This window comes from Anomalospiza imberbis, chromosome 5 (genome assembly GCF_031753505.1).
Source record: "Anomalospiza imberbis isolate Cuckoo-Finch-1a 21T00152 chromosome 5, ASM3175350v1, whole genome shotgun sequence".
NCBI lineage: Eukaryota > Metazoa > Chordata > Aves > Passeriformes > Viduidae > Anomalospiza > Anomalospiza imberbis.
In genome coordinates, this window is record NC_089685.1 from 53,211,999 (window position 1) to 53,228,946 (window position 16,948).

Consider the following 16,948-nt stretch of genomic DNA (forward strand, 5'->3'; position numbering starts at 1 on the left):
TTTGTTTCCTCTTTGATAAGCTGAATACATTGGTTTCTTCTTATTTGCTTTTATTTTGAGGCAAGATTTCCCTTTCTATAGTGATTCTTGTGATTCTCTGAACTTTCTCCAGTTGATCAACTTCCTTTTTTTTTTTTTTTTTTGAAATTTGGTGGCATAGGAGTGGAGCCGGGCTGTGGCCAGTAGCAGCTGCATCCACCATGAGCACAGAAAAATTTGTGCTTCACACCTCTCTGTCTTCTGAAGTCCTCAAACTCTGGTTTTGCAGGGAGCACAGACTTGTGCAGCAGGTTGTGTGATTGGCCTGAGGCTGTAGTACAAAGCTGTAGCTGGGGATTGAGCTTTACAGGCACACTTCTTTTAAATATGAAAGAAATTTCTAATTTAAGAAACAAACAAAAGAAGTCCTAAATTAATAAAAAGGCAAAACTTTCTGCAATACCTCCCTGCTGTTCTTTGGGTGCTGGCCCCACAGCATGGGATGGCCATGCAAGAGTTCCCAGTGCTTGGCTGCACCAGGAGCTGAGTGAAACCCCAGCACTGGCTGAGGGGCTGAACCTAAAATACAGCAGGGGTCTCTTGCATTTGGAGCATGAGCACACATGAGCAGTAATTCCTCCCCAGGACCCAGTGCTTGTGGTACCCGTCCCACAGATCTTCCTTCAGCCATGTCACAGAGTCCTAGGGTCTGGGCTTCTGATTGTCAGTCGCCCAAGTGTGACTTGGAGCCTTTTGTTTGCACCATAAGATACTTTTATTTTTATTTTTACCTTCAGCTTTACTTAAGACCTGTTTCTTGTTTATGGCTGCTTACTGAGTTCTGTGTTTTGGTTTGGTGACCTGACCTTTTTGTTACTTGCTGCCCCTGCTGAATACTGCATTATCTGCAACCTTCAGTGGTGGTGGCTTTTCCTCTCAGGTCACAGTATTGGAGTCTGGGGCCAAGAACTGATCCCTGTGGGACCCCACTGAAAACATGTGGCACAATCAGCTCATTTGTGTTTCACATCTGGAGATTTCTGATTTCCTTGTCACTCTGAAGGAGGCCTGTGGACTTATCTCACTCTGGCTTTGTTTGTATAGCACCAAGTCAATTGCTTTATGCTACAAGGGGTATTAAGCTTGTAATATTATTTCAGAGTGAGAGAGAATTTAAGCAGCTTTATTATCAGTTATTGTGGAATTATAAGCATGAATTAGATTTCTCTTCCATTTGAAAGTTCTTGGGCTCTTCACTACACTCTTCCCTTTTCCATCTCTTCTCTTCATCAGAAATGAAGTAGGTAGTTTAACTTGCTGTTACTTTGGTTGCCTTGTTTACACTTAAATATTTTTGTATTATTTCTTACAGTCCATTAGTATTGTCTCCTACTGAAAATAGTGTCAAGAGCTCCTTAGAAGCTCTATTTAGACTTTACAGATGGAAGTTTTCTAGGTCTACTAATTAAAATGGCCAACTTTGAGTAGCTGTTTTTATATTCTCTTCCATTATTGTTGGAATAAAAGTCATTTCATTACCATCCTGTGGGATGGCTGTATCATCTGGTCTTATATAAAAAGCAGTAATTCAGAACCGCCCCCTCCCAGGAATATTCAATTAAACATTTTGATCTTCTTTTTTCTCCCCCCTATAACTGCAGCCAAGCAGTCGCCTGATCTATAATTAACATTCCTTTGGATCCTGACAAACTCAGAAGCAATCTTCCTCCCTCCAAATTGCATTTTCTGTTAACTCTTTCTTGTTTTATAGATTCTGATTTACATTAATTCTTGGTAATTTTTCCTTTCTCTCAGTAGCTCAAATATGTAGTATTTATGTTCCCATGGTAAGCAGGTTTGTTTTCCCTGTGTGGTTTTCTCTTCACCTGCCATGGTGAGATGGCAGTGGTTTTGCCTTTCAGGTGGGGAGGGAAAATGAGAGAAAGTCCAGAGCAGTCACAAGAGTAACCACTGTAATACGCTGAGATTTAAATGGCAGTGCACAAAAGCCAGTGACACTTGGCAAAAATACTCAGCTGGGGATGGAGGAAGTTCTGGCACAATCTTAATATGCTGCTTATCTGTCATTGGTTTATTTTATCCCTATCCAGGTGCTGTGACTTTGACTCTTCCTGTTGTTTTCCTTCTGCTCCCTTGCTTTTCTGGCTTTGCTCCTCCGGAGTCTTTGCCTGCAGTTTGCAGCTTCATTCCCAGCTGCTCTTCTTTATGTCCTGCAAGGGGATGAGTAGTTTGGCCTCTCTTTCACCTGCTTGGGAGCAAAGGTGTGGAAATATAAGGTACAGAGAGGAGCTAGAGATGAAGGAGAGGGGTGCTCTGAGTGGGAGAGGGCTAAAAAAAGAAGCTGAAGTGTCAGGTCACAGACAAATAATGGCAACACTGGTTTGAAAGTCCCCTGTATTCCCAGGACTCATGAGGAGAGAGAGCTGCCATACCTCTTGCTAGATAACCTGTTCCACAAGTCCTTGCATCTCTGGAGGGAAGCAGAGAGGAAAAACAAGCACAGAAGTTTGTTTTTGTTTAAGACCTGGTCTTAGGATACAGATGTTTCCATCTACTGCTATCTTGGGTCCTGAACCCTAGTCTGGTACCACTCATGGTTTATTTATTTTTTTTTATAAAACTAAGTGAAGTAATGTTTACTGGCACTGGGACAAAAGGCTTGTCATAGAAAATTGCAATACCAGCTCCCAAGTGTGGGGTATCTTAAAATGATTTTTCCAGACTCATGTTTGTAAGTGTATATGTATTTGATCTTTTTCATATCCTGTCTCCTTTTTTCCTTTCTGGAGATTTCAGCAGGGCTTCAAAACAAACTTTGTTTAGCTTTGATACGAGTGAAAACCAAGTGACCCACCCACTCTCTTGTTTTGACATAAAATGAAATGTGTCTTCCCTCAGAGGAAGGGTCCCAGAGTACCAGTGCTGATGGAAGGTACTGGTCCATACAAAATGAGATGCCAAAACCATTTCTGTGGGTTCCTGTGTGAATTTCTGCAGAGTTAAGGCTGTACAAGTGCAACGTGAGTGCCTGAATATCCATCTCATGGTACAGAGGACCACTGGGGGCGGCTTTAAAATGCTAGGCTTTTTGCTGTGGGATGCATTTGGTAGGGCTGGCTCACCTGAAGCAGCTCCAGTGTCGTGGCTTCAAAAACCATGTTCTCTTTCAGGTACAGGGTAGGGATGTTCTTGGTGTTGTCATCATCAAGTACTGTCACACTGCTTTTCATTTGCTTGCTGGGGCAGTACCAGCTTTGACATTAAACTTGGTGCAAAGTTGCAAACTGGAAATGTTTTGTCAGTCAAGGATGGGAAGTCTGTGATGATAACTGCTGTTGATGAAGTCCTTGCTCTGTGTTCATCCATGGTGTCTGGGCTTAGTGCAATCGCATGGGAAGGGCAAGAGATACATCAGATCAAGCCCTAGGATGCTTCTACTGAAAGCAAGGCAGAGGACTTGTTTGGAAAGGTGTTCTTCAGTGTGGTTGTTTGTTTGACTCTCTGGTGAGATCACACACTGGAAGAGTATTAGACACACAACTGTTTTAGTGCACGGTACTTAATGTGTAACCCTCAGTTGACAGCAGCACTGAACTCAAAGTCCTGCCAGTGTGTTCCTGCTGCCCTGATAGCAGATATCTGTGTGATAGAGACACAGGTCCTGCTGGGCACGGTCTAAACCCTGTGGCAGCTCAGGTCATTGCTAGCCAAAGGCTGCTGATCCTTGAGCTCTGCAAGGGTTGGGCACTTCATCCTCCTGGATAGGGCAATATGACCTGTTGATTTCTTGATTTCTTTACATTTGTTTCACAGAACCACTCCATTTTTTATTCTCCCTCCACTGTGCTCAAACACCTGTTTCTTGAGTTTAAGAAAGGGTTATGTGTGCATGGTGTTTTTTTTTTGTTTTTTTTTTTTTTTTAACTCTACGCACATCTGCAATTTCAAGCATTATGTGTTTGAATTTTTGGTAGTTTTTATAAAAGCTAATTCATATTTTCCATAATCAACTCAGGGTGTCTGCATTTAGGCATTTGATAATCTGACTCTTCAAAACTAAAGAGTGCCTAAATAAACATTGAGGAGCTTAAATTGGTGTTTTTTCAAGCCTTAGCTTCTATTCTTAAAAACAAACAAACAATGCATAAGAACACCCCCCAACCAGTACTATAAATCTGTAAAACAGACTACTAACTCTTTTGTGAAATAAAATGCCCAATCTCTCCTTAAGCTGCTAATACTGATCGTAAAGGCTTAATTATTTTATAATAACAGACAGTTTAATTGAAGAGCAGGATTTTGATGGGTGGTGTGTGGGTTTGCAGCCAGTGTTAGGAAAAAGAAAGAACGATGGCTCCTGCAAGCTGGAACCATGCCATTTAAACTTTGCAACCATTAAAGAAGAAACGCTTTTGAAGGAAAAAATAAGGGGTTTTATTTTAAATGTCAGGTATCATGTCAGTCAGGACTAGCAAGCACTGCTGATAGAGCAGAAGTTGTTTCCTACCTACACCAGTCATACTGGTGAAAGATCCTCCTTTGAAAGATACTAATTTGGTCCTCAGGGAGGAGGCTGTTGAGAACACTTTAAACATGAAACAGCTGAACTGGAGAGCATCTGTGTTCTGCAGGAGGTCCCCTGCACTAATGGGAACCTAGATGTGAAATTATGATTTTTCTGAGGTTTCCTAACAGTATTGGTGGTTATCTTTTCCTCCTTCCTGTTATAATTCTGAAGTCATCTGGGAGTTGGACTTGATGGTCTTTACAGGTTCTTTCCAGCTTGAGATATGCTGTGATCTCTAAGATGCATGCAAGACTTGTGGATTTTGTTTAAAATACAGGAGCTGTGCTGGCTGTGCCAGCTGGGCCAGGCTCATCTGTACCCATCAACAAGGGATGCTGTTGCATGAGACCTGAGATGTATTTTCTTTGCTTTCATGCCGTCCCATTTCCATGTTGAGGGAAGATGTTAAATGAAGCCAAGTGCAGTGTGCCCAAGTGGTGTAAAACACTCCTATATTGTTAAGAACTGTCTCCTGTCAAGAAGGAACTGGAGCAACCATGTTCTTTTAAAAATGGCTGTAAGTTGAACCAACTGTGCAAGAGCAAAATGTGTTATCCCTGCTGCTGAGCTCTTGGGCAGCAGAGAAGGCCATAAATGCCCACCATTGAATTGTAAAATTTATATACACCCTGAAAACTTTCTTCACTGTTTATTTTTTGGCTTAACCCTGTGAGTTACACAGAATACACTAGGTTGATGTAAAACTTGCAGTAAATCCAAGTTCCTTCCATAGAGCCTGCAGGTGTAGCTGGGGTGTAACCAAGCAAATTAATATTACCTCACAGCAAATATTTATGACTGGCACTGCATGGCTGGAGCATGGGGGAAAAAAAACCCAAACAAACCAACCAAACATACTTTGCTTCATTACACATCTTTTAATACATAACTGGTCTCTTTAGGTGTCTTGTGTGGGTGCTAAAAATCATTGGAGACCCCAGTGAGTGAGTTTTGGAAACTGAGTTCCCCTCCCTGTGTGGTGTGAGCCACGCTAGCTGGAGGGGCAGGGATAGGCTTGCCCCTGCCCTTGGTGGCTTGGAGGCTTGTGAGATGCAGATGGGTCAGTCAGGCCTGTCCTGCAGCCTCTGCAGTCACCGGGGGAAGGAATTGTGACCCTGCTGCTCACTGGGTGAGGGGGAGGGAATGGAGACAAGTAATGGAGAGTGTTGGGTGTGCTGTGCTTCTGCTGCTCAAGCTGGCAAAAAAAAAAAAAAAAGATAGGGGGTTTGGGGGGGGAAAGGGGGAAGAACTTAGACAAAAAAGCAGCTACATCTGACCTGAGAGCTTAATCCAAATGCTTACTTGCAACACAGAATTAATAGTGTACTTTGAGGTCTCAGTCAGGGACTCACATGGGGGGAGCCTTTTTGAAGGACTTCCAGCTCACTGACTCACTGCTCTTGCCCCAGTGACTCACTCCTCTGGCTTTGCCTTTTTGGGGAGAGGGTGGGAAATAGCAAAACATGCACCCAGCCTGTTGAAAAGCTAGGCTAGATCCAAGAGCTATGCACTGGCAGAAGGGCAGGGGAGTGTGAGAAGGATTTTCCTATTTTGCATGACTCCTAAGAGGCTTGGGCTAGGAAGGAGCAATAGCATCCTTTTCTCTTCTTGCAGACAGTGGACTTAAAAGACTGAACTTGAGGGTTGTTTCTCACTCTTGCCTCTGCTGCACAAGGGTTTCTTTCTTTCTTCGATTTTTGTCTTTCTTTCTTTTAACCCATATTTAGTCCTCTCTATTTAAGAGTTTCATTCAGGTTTTAGTTATCTTTTTAAATACAAAATATTTTTTTGGTGGGGGTTGTTAAAGAAAAAAGTGAAAGAATATTTTGGAAGACAGGCAAAGGAGTAAGCATGCTTCTTGGAAAATTCCCCTGATAAGTTAAAAAAATGCATGTCTGCTTTGCTGGTTGTGGGGTGGAAATATTTGAGTGTTTGCAATGGAAATGTGTGCATACATGTGTACATAATGGGGTGGATTATAAGATTTGCTCAGCATGAACTTCAGCATTTCCAACTGTGTAACCTGAGCAAGTTGGGAAGATGTGCAGATTTAATTACCATGTAAATCTATTAGCTCTGAATTTCCTGGCATTTGTTTTGCTGATGACACAACCTGTATGTTATTCACTTAGTGGATTTTTTTTTTTTTAATCTGTCCACAATTTTTTAAAGTGCTTAAAGTGAATAAATGCTGATGTGAGAGTCCAAACAATTGTGTCTGCTCTTACAGTGGATCTCATTGCTGGTTTCAAATACCAGTTTTGTGTTATTCTTCATATTCTCCCACAAATGAGGGAATTTCAGTATAGTTACTGAGTAGACATGAAATGATTTTACAGTATAATGAAGACATAAAACCCAGGCTGTTTGTGCCTACAGGTGGATGGTTGGATTTTTTTTTTTTTTAATGAGTGCCTGTTGTGTACCTGACAGTTCCTCCTGTGGAGGGGTGACGGATCCCTTCAGGATGGGGAGATTTCGGGGTGAGCCAGGAGGGAGCCACTAACTCCCAGGAGGGTACTATCTTGAATTTGTGGGTGCTTATAACCCTGGCATGTCGCATGGCAGCCTTGCCCTGGTCTGCTGGGAGAGCTGGGCTTGTTTTGCAGTGTGCAAAAGGTGCTGTCACTGCAGCTCCCCTCTGGCATGGCTCTGCTGGAAAAGGTGGAGATGTGCTGCTACAGCTGGTGTGTGGCACTTGCAGCTGATGCAGTGCATTTTGCAGGCTCATCAAAGCCTGCTACTTGTTTAAAAATTTAAATATAATTGGAAGTGTCATTTTGGGCTCTTGACTTCTTTGCATTCCTTTCTTCATGAGTTCTCAGCAGGTGAGTTTTCTGAAGATGACTTTAATTTTCAGGCATGGTAACATCATCTTGGAACGACCAGCTGGGCTAGCGCTGCTCTCATCTGGCTTCAGGTCAGCTGATGGAGAGGCTAGCACTGCCGTGCACCTAGCAAAACCTGAGTGTTTTGCTCCACAGATCTTCATTTGATCAGACAAGAAGTAAAAAAAGCCCTGGTCCCTGAGGCAGCTGGAGAAAAGGGCCTTTGTGTGGCAGGAACAGGCAGATGCTGTGCAGAGCTGCAGCCCGCGGCACAGCTGGTGTGCAGCCAAATGCTACTTTCGAAGAGCTGTCCAAAAATCCGCTGGGCACCCGGATGTGAGAGCTTTCCTCTGTTTGCTCACTGCAACGGGATGTCTGGAGGTGTTTGTGTTCCCCAAAAACACCCAGGATGTAGGCATGAGCCAATGTCCAGCCAGATGAGTGCTGAAACTCCTCAGGTCTGCAATTTACTTTCTGTATGTAAAAAAGGAGTGCTGCTGTTTTTCTGCTTTGTTTTTCTAGTCAGGGTTCTGGGGGAAGGGGAGGTGGAAGATAAGGTTACATTTGTCCCAAATCCCTGACTTTTTAAAAAGGTTAAAATCCTAGCTGAACACATCTCTTTGCTATGTGGTGAGAACAGTTTAATAATTCAAATAGACTCCTTGTACTAACACATGTCTGCAATTAGTGCTGGGGCTGCCAGTGGGGTGTGAGGATAGCAGGAATCTGGCAGCTGAGCTGTCTACAGAGGAATTAACAACAAAAAGGGAAAAGAAGAAGAAAAAAAGGCAGATTCTTAGTGCAAGTGCTCTTTCCTCTGTTTTTTAAATTTTTGTAAAGGTGAACTCTCTGAGTGAAAGATGCCCAGCTGAAAGCCATAGACAAAAAATTTCTTTCCTTTGCAAACAGGTTCTGAGGGTCAAAGTCTCAGTTTCCTTCCCAAATTGCCCTTTCCTGTTTCTGAGTGCAGGGGTGGTTGCTACTGTGTCAAAATTGAGGGTTATTCTGGGGTTTTCCAGCTATGGAAGTGGCTGCTGACCACTGAGGTGCGTGTGGAAGCAGGGAGGGGGGGAGGAGGAGGAGGAGAGTGGTTGGCATTGGGGGAATGTGCTTTGAAAAGACAGAAGGAGCAGCTTACGTGTAGGTGGAAGTTTTGGGGAGCTGGAGGTCTGGCTGCCCCTGATTGGTTTCTGCTTTAGCTGCTGCTCTGCCTTTTCTTCTTTAGTTCTCTAAGCAAATTCAGCCACATTCAATGAGACAATTGTTTTATTTGGGTCAAAAAGTGATCTAGCTTTAGGCATTCACTGTAGTAGAGAAGTGTAGAGCATCTGAAAGATTCCTGTAAATCAAGGAGTCTGTGATTTTTTTAATCAGAGTCCAGATTCGTAAAGATCTGGACCAGATCCCTAAAATTGTCTGTTTGCTGAGTTCAGTAGCTGCACAGTCTGACCTGTGGCAGTCTCTGTTGGCCAGTGTACAATTTTACATCACAGACCATTAAAAGTAAACTTGATGATTATAGTGAAACTAGAAAATCATTTTAGAAACCAACCATTCATTTGCTCTCAGACAATTCTGTTATAAATGCATATTTTCTTGCTCACAGCTTGCTGCTTTGCAGCTGCACATGAAAAGGAGAAAGCACAAATATTGACAAAGGTGTTGAACATCCTTCCCCACCCTAAGGTCCTCTTTCTCTTTGGTTTTCTGAAGTTGTGTTTCCTCCTTTGCTTTTCCTGAAGTGGTTTTAGTAAAATATTCCTCATTCAGAAGGCAAAAAAAAAAAAAATATGATGAGCCTAAATTCAGTCAAATGGAAAAGTAAAATAACATTTGATAAGCTTTTATTCCATATCAAAACAGTGATAGAAGGCTAATAAAAATCTTTTTATGTGAATTTGCCAAAAATAGCTGAGTAGCCTGTGGCCATGTTTGTTTAAGCTGAGTCTCTTAAGTTATAACATCTAAATAGTATCAGACTAAGTCAACACGTAGGCATGATATTTTCAAGGATGATATCCTGAAATTGGATGACACTGGTGGTAAAGCAGCTGCATGTGGAACCCATGGTACAAATAATGTAGCAGCCATATTCCAGCATCTGCTACTCATCAGTCAGAATAATGCATGCAAGAATTAGAAAGAGGGAAATGCTCCAGCTTTAGAAAAATATGTAAACAAATACAATTGACTCTTGTCATTTCTCCAGATGAAAGGAGGTGTGTAGACTGGAGGGAAAGCATTGTCCCTAAGAAAGGCACTGCTTTTTTATAGGTTCATCCTTGACTTCTTTTGTGGCTGGGAAGTATTTCTGTGCCTTGTTTACACATTAATGGCTGCCTACCTGTTTTATTCAGTGTCTTTATTGATATACCAGGATGTTCAACCACTCTTGTGCATCCTTTTTCTTTTTTCTTTGCAGTGGGGTGTTGTAGTTTATACTTTTATCCTTGTTGGGATGCACCTGGTTGTGAACTGCTAGTGAGTCCTTGGGTATCAAAATTAAAATAAATGACACTTTGTAAGGTGGTCATGACCCTCTTGCAGAGTCCTCTAAGAGTTTATTAGTGTTTGATTTACAGTAAGTAAATATGAAGCTACAAATCTGTTTTGCCATTTGTAAAGGCTTTTCTTGAGCTACTTCGTTACTCCAGCATAGCAGCTGTGGTCCTCTGTTTCTTGCCTTGCATTCAGTCAGTATTTTCTTTTCCTCATTGTCGGTCAGAATTGACTCAAGACTTACTGATTTTGGAAAAAAGGTATGGTTAGCATTTGGAAGAGGTGCTTGACCATCCAGGAACTCATTGAGAGCCAGCTGTGCTCCGGGTTTTCAGCATGAGGCTTCAAGGCCACAGGTGCTGCTGGAGCTGTGAAATGTGAGGGCGTGAGCACACCGCTTCCCTTGTGGGTTTGTACAATATTGACTTGTTTAATTCTTAATTCAGCCTACAGGAAGCTGAATCTTGAATTTCAGTGTTTGTTTCTGCAGGAGAGAGCATGATGAAGAGCCAAGATCAATACTGCTTGCAAAAACTAAACAAATCAAACAAACTTAGACTTTTATAGCATCGTGCCTCAGCCGACAAAGATTCTATATAAGATGGTAGATAATGGCTCATTGTTCAGAAAATCTCATTACAATTCACTGTGCAAGTATTTTGTTACAAAAATAGAATTCTTTGTGTGAATGAGATGAACAGGAATGATTTGTTGCAGTGCAGATTTTTCATCTGTCAAAGATATAGCTTTTTGACATTGGAAAGATGATGAAGGGACAAAGTTTTTGATGGGAACTGCATTGGAGTTTGGAGGAAATAGATTGCAAGGTTTGGTTTGTGCTCATTTTGAATAACAAACAAACATGAAATTACTCCGCTGCATACAGATCTAACATGTGCTGCTGGTGTAATGAATGCAGTGCAATAGATAAAGTGTTAATTAGTACTGGCTGTCAGGAGCTTTAGCTCTGGGGCCTAGAAGCTGGATATGGGCTCTAGGTGGAATGCTACTTCTAAAATAGATACATAAATCAATCAGGAAACCCGTTTTATAGCAAATGTGTTAATTGCTTGGCTGCGGATGTGCATGGACCCATTTTCCTGGAGCACACGGAATGTTCTGCACAGCTAAAATAGTCATATGTGGTGTCAGAGTCTGTGCTGGAATGTGTTTCATTTTTCTTCTGTGCTTCAGTGAGCATTAACCCCCTATATTCTATTCCATACACAACATGTTCTGGTGATAGATCCTGCAGGATCTTTTCACTCTCTCTGAGGGAAATGTGCTTTCCCATTTTTGGTGGTGCACCATCGTGAGTACCTTTGGTGTGGCAGGAGGAGACTGCTTCAGGACATGAGTACCATGCTTCTGTTTTCCATATTTGTTGTAGTTTAATGACAGGCTCTTCTGTTGTAATGTATGCCTCTGAGAGGACTTTTGTTCTAGCTGCTGTAGCTCTTCAGCTTGAAGTAGTGATTGGAGGAGGAGGTTCTTAGACAGGGCTGGTAGATCCTGCTGCTGACTGGCACGGATGCCCAGTGCACATATAGAATTGTTCTCATCTATTCCCTCCTGTGGCTGGCATGACAGACAGGCAAGGAAATAAACTTTCCCCTGCCTTTTTGTCTCCACAGCACTTCACAGAGTTCCTGGATGAATTTTCACCTGATGTCCTAGGCCAGCTCTTGAATGATCCCTTCTTGTCTGAGAAGAATGAAATAATGGAAGTGGAATTGTCTCCGGCATCCCCAGCACCCCTCATCCAGGCTGAGCACAGCTATTCCCTCTGTGGGGACTCCCGACCCCAGTCTCCCTTGACCCACATCTCGACTGATGACAACTTTAACGAAGGTATAACACACTGAGCCATGTTCATTTGTTGTGAGGATGCAGTAACGAAATGTTCCTGGTGGAACTGTGGCTGTGGAAAATGGTGACCCATAGAAAATGATGAAAATCCATAGCATTTTTAACAGCTATCTGTAATTTAGCATTTATAAACATCTGGAGGGGAAAAAGGGGAAAGGGAAGAATGGTGGGAGGAGGAGATCCAGCCTTCTTGTTCTCCTGTGAAGTGGTTGGTGGAGGAGCGAGACCATGAATCTCTGGTAACTGTAAGGAATAATTGCAATGCCAGACTTTGACTATTAATAATTGGTTTATCTTCACCATTAGCTTTACAGTACAAAGCAGTGGAGTGTTAAGCTGCATTACAATAAAAGGGAGAGAGATTAGTGCTTTTGGCTAAGCACTGACCAGCTAAACTGTTTGTGAAGATCCACCAGAGAGGTCTTCAAAGGCTGACAGTTTTGTAGTCCAAAGTGCTCTGTTGGAACAAGATGAAATCTTTTAGAGATTTGACAACTAATAAAACCTGTGAGAAGGATTTTTCAATGTGGGACGGGATTTTCAGAAATGATTGGGAAACATCATCTACAGAAAGTCTTCAGTTTTTCTATTTCCTAGCTGTTTTGTGTGGGTATTTCTAAATTAACACATACTGGAGGTATTAATTGTGGAAGGGAAAACAAGCACAAGGAACATCAGAAACCAAGCTTTTCTGGAAGTTAATAGGACGAAGCTTCAAATTAGGCTAAAAGTGAGGGGAGTTTCCTTTGGGGAAGATTCCTGAAGAAATTCATACTGCTGAGACCACTGTAAGAGAGCTGTAGTCAAATGATGTTTTTAAAAGCCAAGAAACATTAACAAGTGGGTTTAAAAATAGAAAATGAATGGAAAACATTTCGTGTTATTTTCACTCTGCAGAGTGTTTCATAAGAAAGGAGGAGGAGTAGTTCTTGGTGTTCAGGATTTTATTTAATCCTAACCCCATAATCATGCTCATGACCTTTCTGCACCTATTGACTTCAAAACAGTGAAGCTCAGAGAAATACTTAAGGAAATTGCAGTATTAGAGTGAATAGATATTCAAAGGCATCCCCTGATGATTTTTCATTCCTTGAATCTGTGAGAGCAGGAAAAGAGGATTTTGAGGATAGCAGTACTGCAGGGTTTGACACTGGAGATCGAAAGCATCTCTGTTATTAGACAATGAAGGTACACGGTGCTCCTGACAACTCTGATGAAGGAGTAAGGGCACAGACACTGGGAGCACCAGTGTCCTTTTGGGGACCAGAAAGTACAGAGTGTGGACAGGGAGGTTGTATGCTCCAGCATAATCCTGTGCTGCTGGGGAGCTGGGAGGGTTTTGTGGAGTGGCAGGAGCTGAGACATATATGGAATGTCCAAAAAATTTGCATTCTCCAAATACCCATCCCAGTGGGGAGATTGGTGAGCACTTGCAGTGTTCTCATGTTTTTTCCGTGGTGAGCCATGGTTTTTGAGCTTCAGCATGCAGGGAGGCTGAGAAATAGGCTGGCCTTGTTCAGCACATGATCTTCAAGACAGGCTTAAGCCTTTTGGTGTCTCTTTCTGTCTTTTGTTTCCTCTCCCCCTCTTGCCCCAAGTCTTCCACCACCTTATAGGAAATGTTATTTAATGTTTCCTGTCAGCCATTATGGTGGAGTGATTGGTTGCTCTGATTCCATTTTTCTGCCTACTCCTGCAGGGGAACGAGTAATTTCTGCTGTGAGCTGTTTCTTGCTGGCCACTGCCTGCCCATTACTGTGATTTCTGCAGCTGCTGAATTGACCTATTCCTAATTGTAAATTTTATATAAAGTTTTTCTAAAAAGAGCTAGAACTGTAAAACCTAGGAAACTCTTAAGTCTGGGTTTAACTTTTCCGAGAAGTCCTGTCAAGTTCAATGTGAGAACACATTTAAGTGTCCATAAAGTCAAGGTCCAGACACTGACTTTCCCTGCTTTTCTGACTTCACTGTATTGAAGCCATTTCCCCAGCTTTATACAGAATAATTTTTTGAATACTTGCAGCCTGTTGATAGTGTGGGCTCTCTGAAGGTGTCAGTTTTAAAGCACATGTGTGCAAGACATCTGGCATTTAATGCATTATTTGGCTTCTCCCCACAACAAGAATCTATTCTTAGACTCAGTTTTGCATAAAACTAGAGGGAGAGAGATTTACAGGCTTGACCTGCCTGCTTGCAGCTGGCTGATCACTTTTGTTTGCCTGAACTGGTGAATAAGGCATATGGCCTGAGGAGGTCTTCAGGCTGGAACATGAAAACGGAGGCTCTGTCCTGTGTACAAACTATCCACACCAGCTGCACTGCCACTTCTCTCCCACCAGGTTTCTGCTTTCTAGTTTTGAGCCCTGGGGTTTTTGAAACAACTGTCGAGTGGCTGTGGAGAAGGACAGTGGGAAGAAGCTGTGGAGTGGAAAATGTTCTTGAAAGGACTTGAAGAAGCTGGGAATAGGGCTGATGGGTAAGGGAGATCTCATTGCAGCCTTTTGAGGCACAGATTCACTTCTGACAGCTGTAAAGAAATAGGGAAAGAAGCCTAATTTTCTGTTGTGGTCAGTGCAGGTTTGTCTTCAGTTTTCCAGTCTCTGCAGCCTTTTAGAAAGGGAGGGCTGTGGGTTAGGCAGCCAGGAACAAGGCAAGACCCAAGTTTCAGCAGGCACTATGGTTATTCTAGTGACTTAGTGTAGGCTCTTTCCCTGCCCTCCCATGCTTGATCTTGTTACCTGTGGGCACAAACTTTGGGATTGTGGCTGTCCCTTGTTTTGGACATGTGAGATGCATGGGTGACAGCTGAGTACAGGTAATACTGAGGGGCTGGTGTGTAGCAGGAATGTGAAGGCAGAGCCAGCAGCATCCCTGTGGGGCTCTTCATCCTCTGAGATCAGTTCAAGTGCTGGGGGTGTTTTGTGGTGAGTATGTGTTTGATTTTTCTGGTGTTTTTTCACTTTGTGAGCTTGGCAGGGCAGAGACAATGGACAGCTGGCCAGTCATTTGGATGCTGTGCCTCCCCAGATTGTGCCCAGGTTGCTGGGTGCATTCCTTTCCCAGTCCCCAAAGGGCTCTGCTTTTGAGACTAGTCTGGGTCCCCACCTGCCCCTCCTGTTGGTGCTTTCCTGCTCAGGAATGCTTTGAAGTTACTTTTGGATTTGAATAGGCTTGTCTTGGCTGAAGGTTTGACAGACTGATTGCTGAAATGGTGTGTTTCTGTTTTACTCCTAGCTGTGCCAAAACTGGGGCTGGCCCCAGACTGCAACCTGTATTGTTACTGGTTTTTTTTACTGCTGAGGTTATGATTTTCTGTAATGTGCTTTAAAAACTCGAATTTCCTTTTTCAACTTTTAAATTTCAAGTCCATCTACCTACATGGTTTGAAAAAGAAAAACGCAAACCCAAATGAACCAAACAAAACCCCCAACACTATGGCTCCCACTTTTCTCCCTTCAACAATAAATGCATCCTTCATCTCAGGCAGGGCTATGACAAACCCTTGCTTAGGTATGGAGTTCACAAGCAGTAATCAGTGTCATGTGCTGTCTCTTTGCATAGAGGCACCTCTGGGCTTGAGGCTCAGGTTGATCCTCATATATTTTATTTGTATCCATATGTATGCACACATATAATATACATGTGTATATGTGGTGTATATGTGAGTCATAAGAGTTTTATTATTTATATTAGGTTATATTACATATTCTAATTTATTTGCTATATATAGATGGGTACAATCTGTCTGTTTTTGTCCAAATACTGAATCAGTGTAATGTGAACAATGAAAATAGGAATCTCTGCTGCCCTGACTTTAAAGAAAACAGAAATTAAAGAAGAAATTCACTTGTGCTTTCAAAAGTTGCTGACAAAGCTAGACTGGTAATATTTTAGAGCATATTCCTGCGACTTTTTTTCTGCATAATTTTTTTTTTTGGTGTGTTTATTTAGGAAATGAGAAAGCCATTTAGTGTGAGTGGCCTGTATTTGAGTGATTTTTATTTCAATCCTTGTCACCATCTACAGTGTTAAAGTCATAGAATCATAGAATGCTCTTGAGTTGGAAGGGACCTATCAGGATCATCAAGTTCAGTTCCTGGCCCTGCACAGGACACCCCAAGAATCACACCATGTGCCGGAAAGCATCGCTCTGTATGAGAACAACTAAATTCATACCAGAGTACGAGAAGATTTTTGAACTTCTATATATCCAAGGTCCACAGTCTCAATAGGTCACTCTGCATCAACCCTGTAACTCCTACCTGAGCAGCAGCATGTCTGAAAAATGTTTGTTTTGATTTAGAGGTGGGCTTTTACTTATGGTTACTGTTAATAATTGTCAGCTCTATTTGCAGTCTAGCCTCCTTTAGCTTCCAGTTACACATAGATGAGATCTCATTATAGCCTTTGTTTCTTTTAAAGAACCATCTGCTCTCTGAAACCTCTTTCCCTAGGTGTTTGTAGGCTGTGATTAAGTTCCCTCTTGACTGCTGCTTGGATACAGTCTAAATGTCCTCCACTTCCTTGGTGTTTCTCCCTAGGTGGAATCTTCTAGACCTCCAGCTATTGCCATGCCTTTCTCAATACAGGGACCTTTGCAGTTTCTTTTTCAAACTCTTTGTCAAGTGACTACAGGAACTGATTTCCCAGGAATGGTTTCCCTGATGATGCATATTATGGGAATACTCCTCCCACTTCCAGTCCTGCTGTTTGTCAAACCAGTGATCTCATTTTTTCTGTAGTGCTGCACTGACAGCTTGTGCTCACTTAGTTATGTACTGTGAGCATGTGTTGAAGTCGTAATACAGATCTGCCTTCGCAGCATCTGCGTGAGGTGTGAGGAGAAAAACTGGGACCTGAGAGAGAGAACTGTTCTATTTGACAACAGTACTTCCGTGGATAACTTTCTCATACCTTAAAAGAAACAAATCATAATCTTATACAGGACATTGAATGTTATCCAACTTTAAGGCTGTAAATCCAGCTACCACCTCAGTCTGTGCCTGACTCCCATGTATATAAAGGTGATAGGTCTTTGTTTCTATCTTAGTAACTTTGATAGTGATGCAAATTGTCTGTGGGTTTTTACATGGACTCCATGCTGGTCAAAGAGGGGATGCTGGTGTGAACGATGATCATTTGTTATGAAAAAAGCTATTTCTGCTATGCATTGTAATTACTGTGT

The 16,948-nt window shown here is 42.3% G+C and overlaps 1 protein-coding gene across 2 annotated transcripts in view; it reads left to right on the forward strand.

The window, feature by feature from the left end:
• CREB3L2 (cAMP responsive element binding protein 3 like 2) overlaps positions 1 to 16,948 on the forward strand; it is a 69,692-nt gene that overhangs the window by 26,888 nt on the left and 25,856 nt on the right. For both annotated transcript variants that reach the window (XM_068190840.1, XM_068190839.1), the window contains exon 2: positions 11,529 to 11,745. In XM_068190840.1, the coding sequence (XP_068046941.1) occupies positions 11,529 to 11,745 (217 nt within the window). The remainder of the gene's footprint in view (positions 1 to 11,528; positions 11,746 to 16,948) is intronic.